At 57.0% G+C, this 14,029-nt stretch overlaps 1 protein-coding gene across 5 annotated transcripts in view; it reads right to left on the reverse strand.

Annotated features, from left to right (window-relative positions):
* Positions 1 to 2,426: 2,426 nt before the first annotated feature.
* Positions 2,427 to 14,029, reverse strand: part of ZNF512B (zinc finger protein 512B) — a 32,455-nt gene continuing 20,852 nt past the window's right edge. For all 5 annotated transcript variants that reach the window (XM_054845544.1, XM_054845540.1, XM_054845541.1 and 2 more), the window contains 4 exons: positions 8,286 to 8,387; positions 7,199 to 7,261; positions 4,747 to 4,845; positions 2,427 to 4,402 (listed from right to left, as the gene is read on the reverse strand). In XM_054845544.1, the coding sequence (XP_054701519.1) occupies positions 4,109 to 4,402; positions 4,747 to 4,845; positions 7,199 to 7,261; positions 8,286 to 8,387 (558 nt within the window). In that variant the 3' untranslated portion in view covers positions 2,427 to 4,108. The remainder of the gene's footprint in view (positions 4,403 to 4,746; positions 4,846 to 7,198; positions 7,262 to 8,285; positions 8,388 to 14,029) is intronic.

Below are 14,029 nucleotides of genomic sequence, written 5' to 3' on the forward strand. Positions count from 1 at the left end.
TTTTTAATATATATATTTATATATTTATATATATGGTTACAAGTGATAAATTGAAAATTCTTTTTTTTTTTTCCATTTTCTTTTTTTCCCCAAAATACACTTATGCACTAATAACTGGCATCGACGAGAAACATTCGGATATGCCATGGGATGGGTGTCACCAGGAGAGAAAGAAAAGAACAAAACGCTCCCAACGTTCGTGGGTGCGAGCGATGCTCAGGGCCAGGGCAGCTCCACCACAGCCAGACACAGCCCCGGTTCCCTGCCCCGGCAGCCGACCTCGCCGGAGCACGGTGGTCATGGTGAGGGTCTCCTGCCCGTGACAGCCCGCCGCAATCAAAGCTTTTGGGGATGGCCTTGCGAGGTTTTCCCGTGGGGTTGCAACCCGCCCATCCCTGACCCCACAGAGGTTTAGCCCTTTCCTTGGGATGCGGGCGGCAGGACGGCGGGTCTCTGCAGCCATGGAGCTGCGGGAGCCGTGGGGCTACGGTGTCACAGTCCCCTGGGTGCTGCAGAAGCAGGTGCCACCCAGGGATGCGTGGGGCTGCGGCCAGAGCTGGCCAAAGGAGCCGCCCCACAGCCCCCCATGCTCTGAGCACCACACGCTCCCATTTACTTACCGTGAGGGGGCTGGGACCACGGGGGTGACACTGCTCCCCAGTTACCCCCGTAGGTTATTCCCTGCTGCCGCAGGTGATGACCCTGTGGCTCAGGCTCCTGGCCAGCGCACAGAGGGCAGGGGGGAGCCAGGCCAGGGGGTCCCGCGCTGCCAGACCTGAGGGTTTCCAAACCCCTGTGGGTGAGGGGACGGAAGGGGAGAGGATGCTCGTCCCCCGTCTCGCCCCGCAGCCTCCACCTGCCCCTCTGGGTTAAGGCGAGTTTCTCCCCCCCTGGCTGCTGCCTTGCTGGGAGCACCCAGATGGGCACAACCTGAGCAGGCACAACCCGAATGGGCTCCCACGATGCCACCGTGGCTCGTCCCTGCCAGCTCACGTAGGGCAGACAGCTGCCCGTATTGCCAGTATTGCTCTGGAGCCTTCCCTGGACAAGCAGGAGACTAAAGGATGTCTCATGGAGAAGGTGGCGGTGGGAGAACATATTCTTTTTGAGTGATGACTAGTGGGGGAAAAATACCTTTTAAGGGAAAAAAAAACAACCCTGAAGATTTCACCTTTTCAAAAAATTCCCATTTGACCAAGGCGCTGCTTTCACAGGGGGCTGTGAGCAGGACCCCCCCAGCTCCCAGGGTGGCGGGGGACAGCCCCAGAACTGGGACCACCGTCCCCACTGTCCTGAGCCCACTGCCTGCCCAAGATCCCAGACCATCCCTGGGGTCCCATCCAGGACGGTGTCACCCCTGTGAGGCCACTGTGGCTGTCCCTGCTCCTGCCCCTTGCTCCTCCAGGATGCTCATCTGCAGACACTCGTTACTGAAGCAGCAGGATGGGTTTTGAGCTGGACCCCATGACGACCCCCCCAAACTGGCCCTTCCCCAGGTGTCCCCCACCCCGGGGCAGCTCCCGGCCAAACTCCTGCACTGGGGCTCACCCCCAGCACGGAGTACAGTGCTGCCTGTTAATTTAGTCAATGAGAAGCCAATTAATTGCATGCTAATGAGAATCAAACCCCTGCCCCTAGGGCATGGAGCTTTACCAGAGGCTTTCCCCCACGGTGGGACATGATTTCGGGATCCATTGGCTCCCTCTGCCCCTTCACAAAGATTTCAGTGCCAAACTCCATGCCAGGTCCTCAGCTCTGCCCCCTCTCCCCTTCCTGCCACACCACCCCAACAGCCATGGCGTGCCCCCCCATCACCGCCCGAGCACCTTCCTCAGGTGCGGGGGTCCCTCCTCACCAGCCCTTCAAGCCGTTACTGCTTTGGCGAGCCGGGCACGGAGCTCTGCGGGCAGCCAGCACCATCCTTTGGGCTCGGCACAGCGAAACGCGGTCACCCAGGACGGTGTCCCCCCATCTCCGTCGCGACAAAGACCGAGACGGCTCTGAGAGCGTGGGTCCTACAGTTCCTGAAGCTCTCTTCCCTTCCCTGGGGAGGCAGGATTTGTACCGGTGACACCATCAAAACAAAGCGGCAAACAGGCTGAGCTGCAGTGACTAATTAAGCTTTCTCACTAATTGCTTCGATGTTCGGCGCAAACAACAGCACTGGGGCGGGTTCCCTCACCCGCAGGCATGTGCACAGCTCGTGGCGGAGTGCGCCAGGCGATGCAGAATGCGGCACCCAGCTGCAGCAGGAGCACTGGCTGCCCGACAAGCTGCCCCGGCTTCAGACACCACCACCTTCTCCCTGCCTCCATGGCTGTAATAACCTGCCAGTGGAGAAGGACGTTAATTATTACTGAGCGGCTCCTCGGAGCAGGGAAATGATACTGAGCCGCTGGCGGGCGGTGAAGAGCAGTGAAGGAAACTGAGGGTTGAGGTTTTAATTGATTAAAATAAAAGCAGAAGCTCTCCTCCCCCCGACGCCACCTTCCTGGCTCCCACACAGGGGAAAAAAAATTGAATTAGGGTTTTCTGTTCTGTTACCAAGAGAAATTGTGCCCATTTCCCAAGGACCGAGGTAGCCTGGGTTTTGTCTGGAGACAGATGCATCCTGGTCCGGGGATGGTTCCCTCCAGGCCGGAGCGAGGTGTTACAACGGTGTTGGTACAGACACAAAGAAAAGTCCGGGGAAAGAGAACGAGGAACAGGATGTCGTGCAGGGACTCCCCATCACCGAGGAAGGTGGTTGGGGGCTTGGATGCATCTTGGGGAGCAGAGACTCACCCCGTGGTGGGTCCCAGTGCAGAGGGACAAGGCGAGTGCAACATGCCCGAAAGCAGGACCCATGATTGTCACTTGACGCTGCCCCCTGTTCCCATCACACAACTCCCGTGGCTGCAGCTGGGTGACCGAAACCCCATTCCTCCTTCCTGGGCAATCAGCACCAGGGGCGTGATGGGGACCCTGAATTGCCCTTTCTGCCAGCTGGACCTGCCCGCACCGGCTGGGCAGCTCCATGGCTGCTGGCTCACCCTGACCCCGGCGCTGCCATCGTGGTGTTGCCATCATGGCATTGCCATCGCGGCATTGCCATTGCCGCTGCAGCGCTCCATGTCCAGCTACGTTTGCAACAACGACTTGAGCACCGGGGCGCAGCTCCCCCCATTATCCCCCCCCCGCCCCGAGTCTCACCACGATGCTCCACGGTGCTCACAGCATTCCCACAACTTTCGGTTAAACCCTCCAACAGGATCTGTCCTACAGCAACCCCCTCTCCCATCAACTTCCAGGGGTACTCAACACCTCCTGCAGCCCCTCTTGCAGCCGCAGCCAGCCCTGCCATCTTGGGACGATGCTCTGCCAGCCCCGTGCCACGTTCCCTGCTCGCTCCTCTACCCATGCACCGAGCTGGCCACAAAGCCGACACACCACAGAGCCAGTCCCTGCTGAAGCACGGCCCCTCTCAATGTGACACTGCAGGGAAAGCGTGACCAGGACCCCCACGGCATCTGCTCCCAGACCCTGCTCTCCTCTGCCCCTACCCACCCACTTGCACAGGTCAAAATATCTTTGGAAACATCATCTTGGGAGCAGGGATGCAGGCGCTGCCTGCCCCGGGAGGCTGCAGCCCACCAGAGGCTGCCCAGACGGGCAGGCAGCAGGCAGCTCCCCACCCTGGCACACAGTCGCAGAGAGACCCTGTCCAAGGGGGCCCCGCTGCTATTGCACTTTTCTTTCACTCAAGTGTCACCAGTTTGGCGCAGGGAGTAAGGAGGGAAGTCACGGGCAGGGGTGAAGGCAGCAGGGTCCTGCCAGGCAAGGGCGTGGGCAGAGGGGTATGTACATGGGCAGGGGGTGGAGAACAGTCCAGCTTGCTTGATTCTGTTTGTTTTCCAGTGTGAAACAAGGTCCGTGACTTGTTTAAAGTGGTTAATTGGTATTTTCTGTCTCTTTTTTTTTTCCTTTTTTTTTTTTCCTTTTTTTTGTAAAAAGGGGGTGAATGGAGGGTGGGGGAGAGGTGGGATGGGGGGGACAGAAAACTTGGAGAGACCCCCACCCTGTTACCCTGGGCTGTAAACGAATCCTCGGAGACGAGTCTCTGAGCTGCTCATTTCTCGGGCATCTTACTGGCTCCCCCCTTCCGCTGGCTTGGGGGCTTGGGGACGCGCTCATCCTCGTCAGGGCTGCCTCGGGAGCCTTCCCAGTGCTCGAGGGTTTTCTTGTGATTAGTCTTTGCTGCCACGCTCTCTCTGCCCTTTGGGGATGTTTCTGGAGGCCTCTCCTTGGGTTTTCTCCCCCTTTTCTTCCCACTTGTGCTTTTCTTTTTCTCCTCCTTGTTGGAAGAAAGCTGTTCCCTGCTTTTCTTTTTCCGGTTGGCCTCTGCGGAGGTTCGGAACCAGTTCTGTGTCCGTGAGGTGACACGGGGGTTAGTGACCATCCTGGGGCCGGGCACCAGCACGCACAACCCATGCCTCGCCTGCCCAAGCCTGGCCCACCCCACGCCCTGCTGGCATCGCCTCCCCGAGGACAAGCTGGCTGGCACTGAGCAGCTGCAACCAGCTTGGGGGTGTCAGGGACTCGAAGGGGGACAGGGAGGTCCCCCCCCAGACTGTCACAGCATTGCTGATGCTCCTGGGAGCTGCTGTGCTCTGCTCTTGGCAGACACGGATGGATGGAGTGGGGCAGCCCGAAGATGGGTGCATTGGAGCAGGGATCAGCCCGGACCAGCCCCAGCCGTTTCCTTACCTCTGAGTGAGCCTTGATGATGTGGTACTTGACCCCGCTTTCAGAGCTGAACTCCTTCTGGCACAGGAGGCAGCGGTACTTGCCCACCGAGTGGTCCCCCTGCAAGACAGAGCATCCTCCTGCAGAGCTGAAAACACCCTGGAGGGGTGGCTCCCACCCCCCCGGCCCTGTTACTCCCTCACCCCATGAAGGGAGGTTGATGCTTGAACCTTGAAGCAACAGAAAATAATTACTCATTTCTAAACCACCAGATCTCTGCCAGCCCTCGGTCCCAGGCCAGGAGCTCACAACCACATCTTCTGCTCCGAATTTCAGCCCATGCTGGTTGTGCCGCAGTGGCATTGGTGGTGCCGCCCATCATGACACCGGCACCAGGCATCGAAGCGCTGAGTCCTATGAGCTTGGAGGGCAGCAAGCGGCGTGCTTTACTGCCTGGGCATCCCCAACACCGGTTGTTACACTATCACTGACACTGTGCGTGTCCCCAGGTGTGCAGGGGGCTGACGGGACCAATCACCCCGTTTCCTCACTGTCAGCAGATTTGTGATCTCCTGGGACTGAACCGCCATCTAATTTATGTCCAACAGACTCACCTAATTTTCCTTTTACGTTGTCAAAGAGACACAGCAACTGCTGGATTTCTGTCATTACAGCCCTTGTGGGGATGACTGATCTCCTGGCTCTGCTGCAGTTCAAGGCACAGGGGAGATAATGTGCTCTCTATTGACGAGGGGTTTATGGATGGGCCCCTCCAGGCGATATATATGCTCCCTGGGAATTTCTCCATAGCTGGCTCTTTGCCATAAATCTGGAGTTAGACAGGTCTTTCATTTCGGGAACAGGCAGGACACAGGCAGGCCTGCCCCGCTGCTGGCTGGCTTCAGAAATACTCCTCCAAAAATCACCTCAGTGCAGTAATCCCTGTTGAGGATGGGGCACTGCCTGGGAGCATCCTCCGTTCTCGGTAAGGCTTGATGTATTTCAACCAGTTCTGCAGGATTTTACAGCAGAGATCACAGGCCAGCTCTGGAGGGGCTGCGTGATTTACGCCAGATTTGCTGGCACACGTATCCATTGCAAAACTAAATCTTCTGTGAAGGCAAGAGTCCTGCTGACAGCAGCGTGTGGGGGACAGGAAGCAGCAAACTGCCCCAGCGCTGACCCCCAGCACCCAGCCCCAGCTATGTCGGACTTGCCAGACCTGGAGGGTGCAGCTCTGCGGTTAAAGAAATTGCTCGTGCAAATGTCTGGCTTCTTTCTGTGTACAGTACCAGCCAGGAAACGGCTCCATTTTCTCCTGGAGACCGTGCTGCAGGCTAGCAAAGGAACTTCTCCAGTCTCCTGTGTTTGCACTTTTATCCCGCATAAATACAGCTTCATCTGCCGGATCTCTGCAGCCCATTTTCTAAATGATCTCATTAGGGGTTGATGTTCCAGCTAGTGTTGGAGGGGCGCGGGAGTTTGTGGGTTTAATAACCACAGGGTATGTATTGGAGCTGCCTCCTGGAAGCTCTGTTCAATGGAAGCTGCAGCTGGAAACGTTTCAGTGTATAAAGCTTTACCAGCTCTTACTCAGTTCCAATTTGAGGGACCTACGCTGAGCTCCCGATCCCCTCCCCCTGCAGTGGCTGCAGGCCACCGGAGCTCGCTGCACCCGGCAGCATTGCTGCTCTACTGAGTGAGAGGGCACTGGTCTCTGCGCGGACCAGTCGCCTCTTCCAGCCTCAGCTCTGTCCCCAGGAGCCATCGCACCAGCGTCCCTCTGGCTGGGGAAGCTGCTGGGCTTCCAGAGGGGCTGCAGGGCAGCCCAAATCCATGGAGAAAGACTCCTGATTCCCATCTGCCTTGGGAAACATTCAGCTTCCAATGCCCAGCTCCCTGGCTCTAAGCTGCTGCGGTTGATGCATGGCTGCGTGCGAGGTGCTGGCCACGCCGGGTAGCCGAGGGCTCATGAATGGCTTGGGGGCTGCAGGAGCTGAGCTGGGCAGGGGCTGCTGTGGGATGGGGACGCTGAGGCGGGAGGATGCAAGGCAGGCGGGCTCACTCGTGCTGCCCATATCTCCGAGGCACTCCATGTGTCGGAGGTATGGGCCCTTGGGTGAGACATTTGTGTTGCAAAACCTCTCTTCCAAGGCTGGGTCGGCAGCTAAATCCCCTCCATCACATCTGCTCAGCTCGAGTCTCTGTGCCTCCAGCTGCCTGTGTCTGTGGGTTTAATCCTGCCCAGGAAGACGGTGCTGAGGGTGAGTGGCTGTACCAGGATGGTGTGACAATGGGCTGAGTGGTGACAACTCAATGGGCAGTGGCATTGCTTGGCCAGCCCTCCCAGCGGTCATGATCCTTTAACCCATGCTGTTGTCCTTTGGCCTGCTGCTTCCAAACGAGCCGGAGGGGAGAGAAAACCAAAACCCAACCCCACCTCCAAGCTGAGGCTGTAAAAGGAAGGACCTACCTTGTTGCAGTTGGCCAGGTGAGCTTTCAGCCCCGAGACGCTGGAGTAAATGGCTTCACAGCACTGTGGGAAGAAAAAAAGCAGGGTTTGCCACGATCCTCCCTTGTCTCTGTGCCTTCCTCCCTGCCGGGGCCAGGAGCCTGCTGCGCCAGCAAGGCCACCGGTCCAGGCTAAGCAGCGTGAGGTTAATGCTCTGCGAGACGCGGAGAGCTCTGGTCACACGTTTCCTATTAGTGCTAATGGGAGTCATGTGGCCACATCCCTCTGCAACGGGCTGAAAAATGTCTCCCCTAAATGTCTCCGTGGAAAACGTACATTTGTGAGCAGTTGGGAGGTCCTGCTGGGCTACAGGAGTTCTTGGAGCCACAGCAGACGCTTAACGGAGAAATCACCCGGGCAGCAGCATGACCAGTTTCTGAGCAACGTCTTTTCAAAGCGCCTGTGTATGACATTAATTAGCCAGCATGTCTCCCCCGGCCTTGCAGTAACAACCCCGTTCAAAACTCCGATTAGCAAAGCTTTGTTTCAGATGATAAATCAACATCCCAGCACGAGGGTGGAGCTCACCTCCCCGCGAGCTCAGGCCAATGCTGCGTTTTACAGCAAGATGAAGCGCACGCACCATGCGCCCGAGGTCTTTGCCTCTCCCAAGGCTTTAAAAAGAATGGCTTGAAACCAGCCCTGGCTTTACTCTGGGACAAGTAAGTTCTCTGCATAAAAAGGCTCTTGAGCACAGAGCGTGCAGCCTTCGCCGCGTCCGGATCTTGGGAGCTTCCCAAAGGCAGCTCCAGAGCCCAAACTGGGCGATGCTGAACCGTCAGCCCAAGGGCACCTGGGGAGAGGGTGGTCTGGTCCCCAAGCCCAGTGGCTCAAGTGCACCAGGAGGGTCCCAAAGGTGGGACACGCTTCAACCAGGCATGGCAGCAACCCCAGGGAGAGGAGGTGAAATGAGGGTCTGAGCATGATGCTTGCTTCACCCGGAGCCTAACAAGAACCTGGCTTTGGTGGGTTTCTGCCCCGAAATCTCCCCCCCTCCTCCTGCAGACCGAGACCAGCCAGCCCAGAGAAGAACAGAGATGGTCCTTACATTGTTGGGACAGTTGATGTGGCCCTTCTCCTTCACTTCGTTCTTCCAGTTTTCCAGCAGCCTCGGATTGAGCTTTGGAAGCCCAGGTCTGGTGTAATTGAGCTGCAAACAATAGAAGATGATTAGGAGAGCGGCACACACCAGTCCGGTCCTTGGTGGAGTCCTCGCTCTTCGCATGGGTCCTGACACCCCCCCCCCCAAGAAGTGAATCGGAGCTGAAAACTAGTTGGGAGGCTTCCCCCAGAGATGTCATCTGCCCCCAGGCACCACACAGCAGGGGGGCGGCTCTGCCGGCTGCTGTGCCACTGGCGAGGTGGCAGCCGGGCTAAGGGGCAGCAGCGGGCAAGGAGCAGGGCTGGAGCCCCCGGCACCGCAGCCATCTCCACACGGCACTGGCAAACGGGAGAGGGGAAGCTCCTGCTCCCGCTCCCAGGTCTGCGTCCTGTCACGGAACCAGGCCCGGACCCAGCATTTTCGGTGCATCGTGTCAGCACAACCCTTCTGCCACGTTTCATAACTGGGAGAATAAACAACCCTGCACGCTGGGCAGAGAGGGGACGGACGCCAAGAGCCTCCATGGCTGCTTTCCACCGATGAATGGGCACAACCCATTAAACAATGAAAGGCTCTTGTGTCTCTGCCTCTCCTTCTGGCAGGGCTGCTCTTTTCAAGTGCTTTTAATTACTGCTTTATTAGCAACTTTGAGGTTTAGCATAGCAGGCCGGCCTTCCCAACTCCATTTCTGCATGTTCAGCACAAGCAAGCGCAGCTGCGGCATCTCCATGCCTCGCAACTGCCGCGCTTGGCCCTGCCTGCAGGGCTGGTCCCTGCCTGCCACCGCGGCAAGGTCCGCAGGGGACATGGGCTGCTCCACCGGCAGTCTGAGCTGCTGCCTGCTGCATGACCGCCCAACCCAGCGAGCTCCGCTAGAACCGATGGACGTTGCTTGGGTCCCAAGCCCCAAACTTGCCCCGAGTGGGAGCAGAGCTAGGTGAGCTCGCACCTGGCACAGTACAGGCGCGGGTACCCGAGCACGTGCTCTCTCCGTGGGCACCTCCGAGCGCAGAGCATGGCTGCATCAATACATCCGTGCTGGCTGGGGAGGACGTACAGACAAACGGAGTTTGCAGAGAGGCACCAACCCAGGCCGCGTTTTGAAAAATGCGCCCCTACGATCCGGAGCTTGCGGTTCCGACGCAGCAGGGAGGCAGCTGGCTGGATTTCTTTTCCAGCTGTGACTGTTCCTGAATGTGCTGATAAAGCTGGGAGTTTGCCTTTGTCCAGCTTCCCCGAACAGGCTGTGCCCAAACATCCCTGCAAAGGGGAGTTCCCACCGAGGGCTCGGGATTTAGAGGGCTCAGACACCAACCGCTCGTTTCCACTCAAATTTAAGTGATGCATAAGCCCCCACAGCCCCCACCTCAGCACGTGGCGGGGCACAGCTGAAGGGAGCCCAGGCAGAGCTGGGCTCCACGCGAGGGGCAGGGGCAAAGGGCCTTGCAAAATGGCGCTACGAATGCTGCTAAGGACGGATGTGGAAAAATCCCGAGCTCCAGCGTGCTCCTATTCTGTCCTATTCTGTCGTGCTTCGCAGCTGGGGGAGATGCCAGCAGAGCTCTTTGAAGCACTGGGATGGTGCATCTACCAACCGCTCGGTCCCCCGCCTGGGGAAGGCAATGCCACCTCCAGGGGAGAACACAGGAGTCCCTTTCTGTCATTGATACTGAGAGCCAGGATGCCAAATGGCCTCCTTAATTAAAACTCAATCAATCCCATGAATGAGCAAACATTAACAGTAACCGCACACAGCCTCAGCAACAACCTCTCCCTCCGCGTATCCCCAGGGAAGAGACAAGGGGGGATGTTCAGAGATGCGGACTCTGCTGCTCCGGCTTCCCACTCGAGAGAAAAATCCCTCCCCGCTCTCCTCCGACAGCCCTGCACAATAACATGCAAATCCCATGTCTTCCCAGGGCGCTGCGGTTCTGGGAACGTCAAAGTCATCTTTATGTCTCTATTAAGAGGGAGCCCCAGGCATGGAATACTTTTTTTTTTTTTTTCCATTTATTTTCCTCAAACAGCCTGTAAGTGAAAATCTTCATGGCCAAATCATTAAACGACTACAACTGGTTTTGGCCGCAGCCCATCTCTTCTGAACAGTCGAAGGATGGTGGGGTGGGAAGGCTTGTTTTCTTTGACTGATGGTTTTATTGAATTAACTTTCATATTTCAATCCTCTCCACTCCCTAGACAGCTCTCCCCTTCCCCAAAATACATCGCAGTAAATGAGAACCATGCAGGCTGCCTCGGCCCCAGCCAACAAACTCCCCTGGAAGCCTTACCGAGGTCCCCAGCGCGAGGCACGGCTCTCCCATCGCCCCGCGGAAACTGTAGCTGATGCCATCTGGGAGGCAAAGCCAAAACACACGCAGGGGCGCTGGCCGGCAGCTGGGTCCCATACACGGCTCCAGGCAGCTGGGTCACACCATGCCAGCGCTGCTGAGCAAGGGGAGGAAGGATGGACTCTGCCCCGCCGAGCTCGGGGTCTACAGCTGGAGCTGGGATCTGGTTTGGTCCACCAGTGACATGAGTCTGCAGGGCTCAGCCTGGCTCCCGCCCGGGCAGCAGAGCCATTGTTTTGGGGGATCAACCCCAGCCAGGCTCTTCTGCTCTGGAATTTATCCTGGCTCCAGGATGGAGTTTTCTTAAAAACTCAAGCCTGGAGATGACTCTTGCCCTTTAGCTTTATGACTGGCCTATGCAGCCCTTCGCTCTGGACCCCTGTCACCCCACGACGCATCACGCAGACTCCATGGGGACGTGCAACCTCCACGGCTGCCCCCAAGCCCTGCAGCAACACCCAAACCCTAAGCTGCGGGGAGGTGAACAGGGTGCTCTTGCACCCCACAGAGGAGCTCTGCATCCCTCCCTGCGCGGCACAGGGGCTGCCTGGGGTGCAGGAACCCACAACAACCTCTGGCACAGAGCTCAGGGCACCTTGAAACAAATCCCCCCACCTCGAGCTCCACAGGGAAAGCATCACACCAGAAACAGTGAGATTTCCGTGGCATTTCCTCCCCTCTCGCCTCTTCTCTCTGCTTGAAGAGGCTGTTTCTCTCAGTCCAGCCTCCAAAACGGGTAAGGGCATCATCCCCTGCCAGATCCCAGAGTCCACCACTGCCTGCCCATGCCACTGAGCTGGGAACCTGCCAGCCTCTCAGTCCTTCCACGGCAGCCCCAAGACTGCTCATGGGCATGCGATGGTGCCAGCGTAGGCCAGAGGAGGGTTGGAGGATCAGCATCATCTTCACAGACCTTCTGGAAAGGGGATTTTTCCCAGAAAAGCAGCAGAGGTGTGCCTTTCCCCATCTGACATCCCCAGCAAGCGGCCATTGTGAAACATCCCATCTGTTTCAGCTTATCCAGAGGCAAATAAAGATCGGAGCGAGAAAATAAGACTCCAGTGTATATTTAGAAATGCTGGATTTGGTTAGTGCAGAATGAAGGCAGCGCAGGGCCTGGGATCGAGCAGCAATCGTTTATTCTAATGCCATTGCTTTGGTGCAAAGGAATCCGTCCTCCGGGGGAAAGGCGAAGGCATCCCACCACGGGCCACCAACAGGATCCAAACCCAACATCCCTCTCCCCGGTTGGGACCGGCTGCCACGTGGCTGTGACGGCAGGCTACGGCGCAGGGGCTGCAGCGGGGCTGTGCTTGCTGGGGTGGCTGCAAAGCCCCGTATCCCATCAGCTTGCTGAGGAGCTGCTTGCCTTCCCCTGGGGAAAAGCTTTGCTGCCTGGAGAGGGGATGGAGAGGACGAGTGGCTTTTTTCATCAGCTTCCTTGAAATCCACGTTGAGTCCTGGGACCATGGTGGGTAACTGGAGAGCTCAAGGACAGAACAGGTCCTGTGCTACAGCAAGTCCAGGTGCATCCAGCCATCGCTGGTTACAGACCACAGCTGGGAAGCATCCATCCCTCTGGGACCCTGGAAATCCCCAGGTCTTGCTGAGATGGTGCAGGAGCAGCCGCAATCTGCCGCCAGTCCCCAACATCCCACCACTCTCCAGGTCCAAGCTAGTGAGGGGGTTCTGCAGGCCCAGCAGCATACTCCCAGTGGCTGGATACGGCCCGTGGGAAGAAGAGGTGGTGGGGTGGTGACTCTCCTGGGAACCATCAGTCCTGCTGCCCCAGTCACGGTTCACTGGTGTTTGCCTTTCTGCAGCTCCAGTGGCTCTGGGCTGCCAGGTCCCTCAGAGGGATGGCCACCACGCGTGCTCAGTAGGGCAGTGGCATGGGGATGTGGGGACGCTGCCCGCTCTTCCGAGCCTCCCGCGCTGCCTGGGGCTGGACCCACCACAGAGCTGTCCTGCCAGCATGGCTGAAGCCAGTTCTGAGGGAAGGGCTATTTTTGGGGCTGTAACAGGGTCAAAATGGGCGCTTGCTGGCGTGTTTGTGTCGCTCGCAATTGGGAGGTTTTTTCCACACCCTCAACTGAAGCAACTTGTAAATGTAGACCGGTCTTGAGTGATGTAAGACGAGCAGAGCGTGCTGAAGTCAGCAAGCACCCACCAGCCTCCCCAGGCAGAACCTGCCTCCCACCTACTTCCAGCACCACTCATCGAGAAAAAAAATGTCATAGACTGAACAGATATATTTTAGAGTGTTGTCAAGGGAACGTGACAGTCTCTGCAAGATGCACCCGCAGGCACGCTCACAGCTACATACGTATTCGCCTGCTGCACTGACCTCCTCTGAAATCCATCTGTGTGACACACGGCCAGCACAGCTGGGGACAGCTGCCCGTGCAGGACCCGAGGTCCTGATCCTCCAAACCAAGAGCCTTGTTTTGCCACCTGGGAGCTGGTCCAACTCCCTCCTTGCTCATCTTCGACGTAAACCTGCGTCCACCAATCTCACAGCAATTCTCTTTGTTTCTCAGTGCTGAGATGGGGCTCAATTAAACTTAAACAATTAGACTCCGAACTTAAGAAATGTCTCATTAAGAAAACACCACCACAAACAGCATTTCACAGAACAATTATGCCAGTGGCTGAGACCTTTACGATGCCTTTATATGTCAGCTTGCACATGGGCCCCTTGTTCAGGCCTGTGACTCCTGACTGCCTCCCTCAATTCAAACAGAAAATACCCAAATTCAATAGTAAGGGGAGCAGTTCAAGGAGAGAGGAATGCAAGTGCTGAGGCTGGAGGGGGGAGAAGAGAGCACCACACCTCTCCTCCCACAGTATTTGAAATGAAACAGCTACTTTGGGCTTGATTTTTTTACGCTATAAATGCATTGCAGCTGAAGTCATCTGGAAACTAACAATGACAGCACCAAGCCTTGGGGAAGTAAAAAGTTTGCAACCAGATCTGATCCTAAAACCCCCAGCTCTGCTCCAAGGCTGACAGCAGCACCATTGCCAGATCCTCTTCTGCGACGGCCACCTCACTGCAGAGTAACTCTGGAGTTACTTCCTCTGGAAACAGGCTGCAGCTTGTCCAGTGACTGGCAGGTTGGCTCTGCGTTCAGTCCCAGCACTGGCCAAAAAGTGTCAACTACAGGATTAAAAAACTACAACTCCCCCTCTTTTTTTTTCCTTTACACTGAAAAGATTTATGATTTGCTGCTGCTTCATTCCTTTTAGAGTCCAGAAGGAGCGTTCCTGAAGGGAATTTCAGCTTTGGGACAGTCCCAGGAATCATGTCCTCCCACAGCCAGGAGGGATTTTTTTTTCAGG

The sequence above is a fragment of the Grus americana genome, chromosome 17, assembly GCF_028858705.1.
Source record: "Grus americana isolate bGruAme1 chromosome 17, bGruAme1.mat, whole genome shotgun sequence".
Lineage (NCBI taxonomy): Eukaryota > Metazoa > Chordata > Aves > Gruiformes > Gruidae > Grus > Grus americana.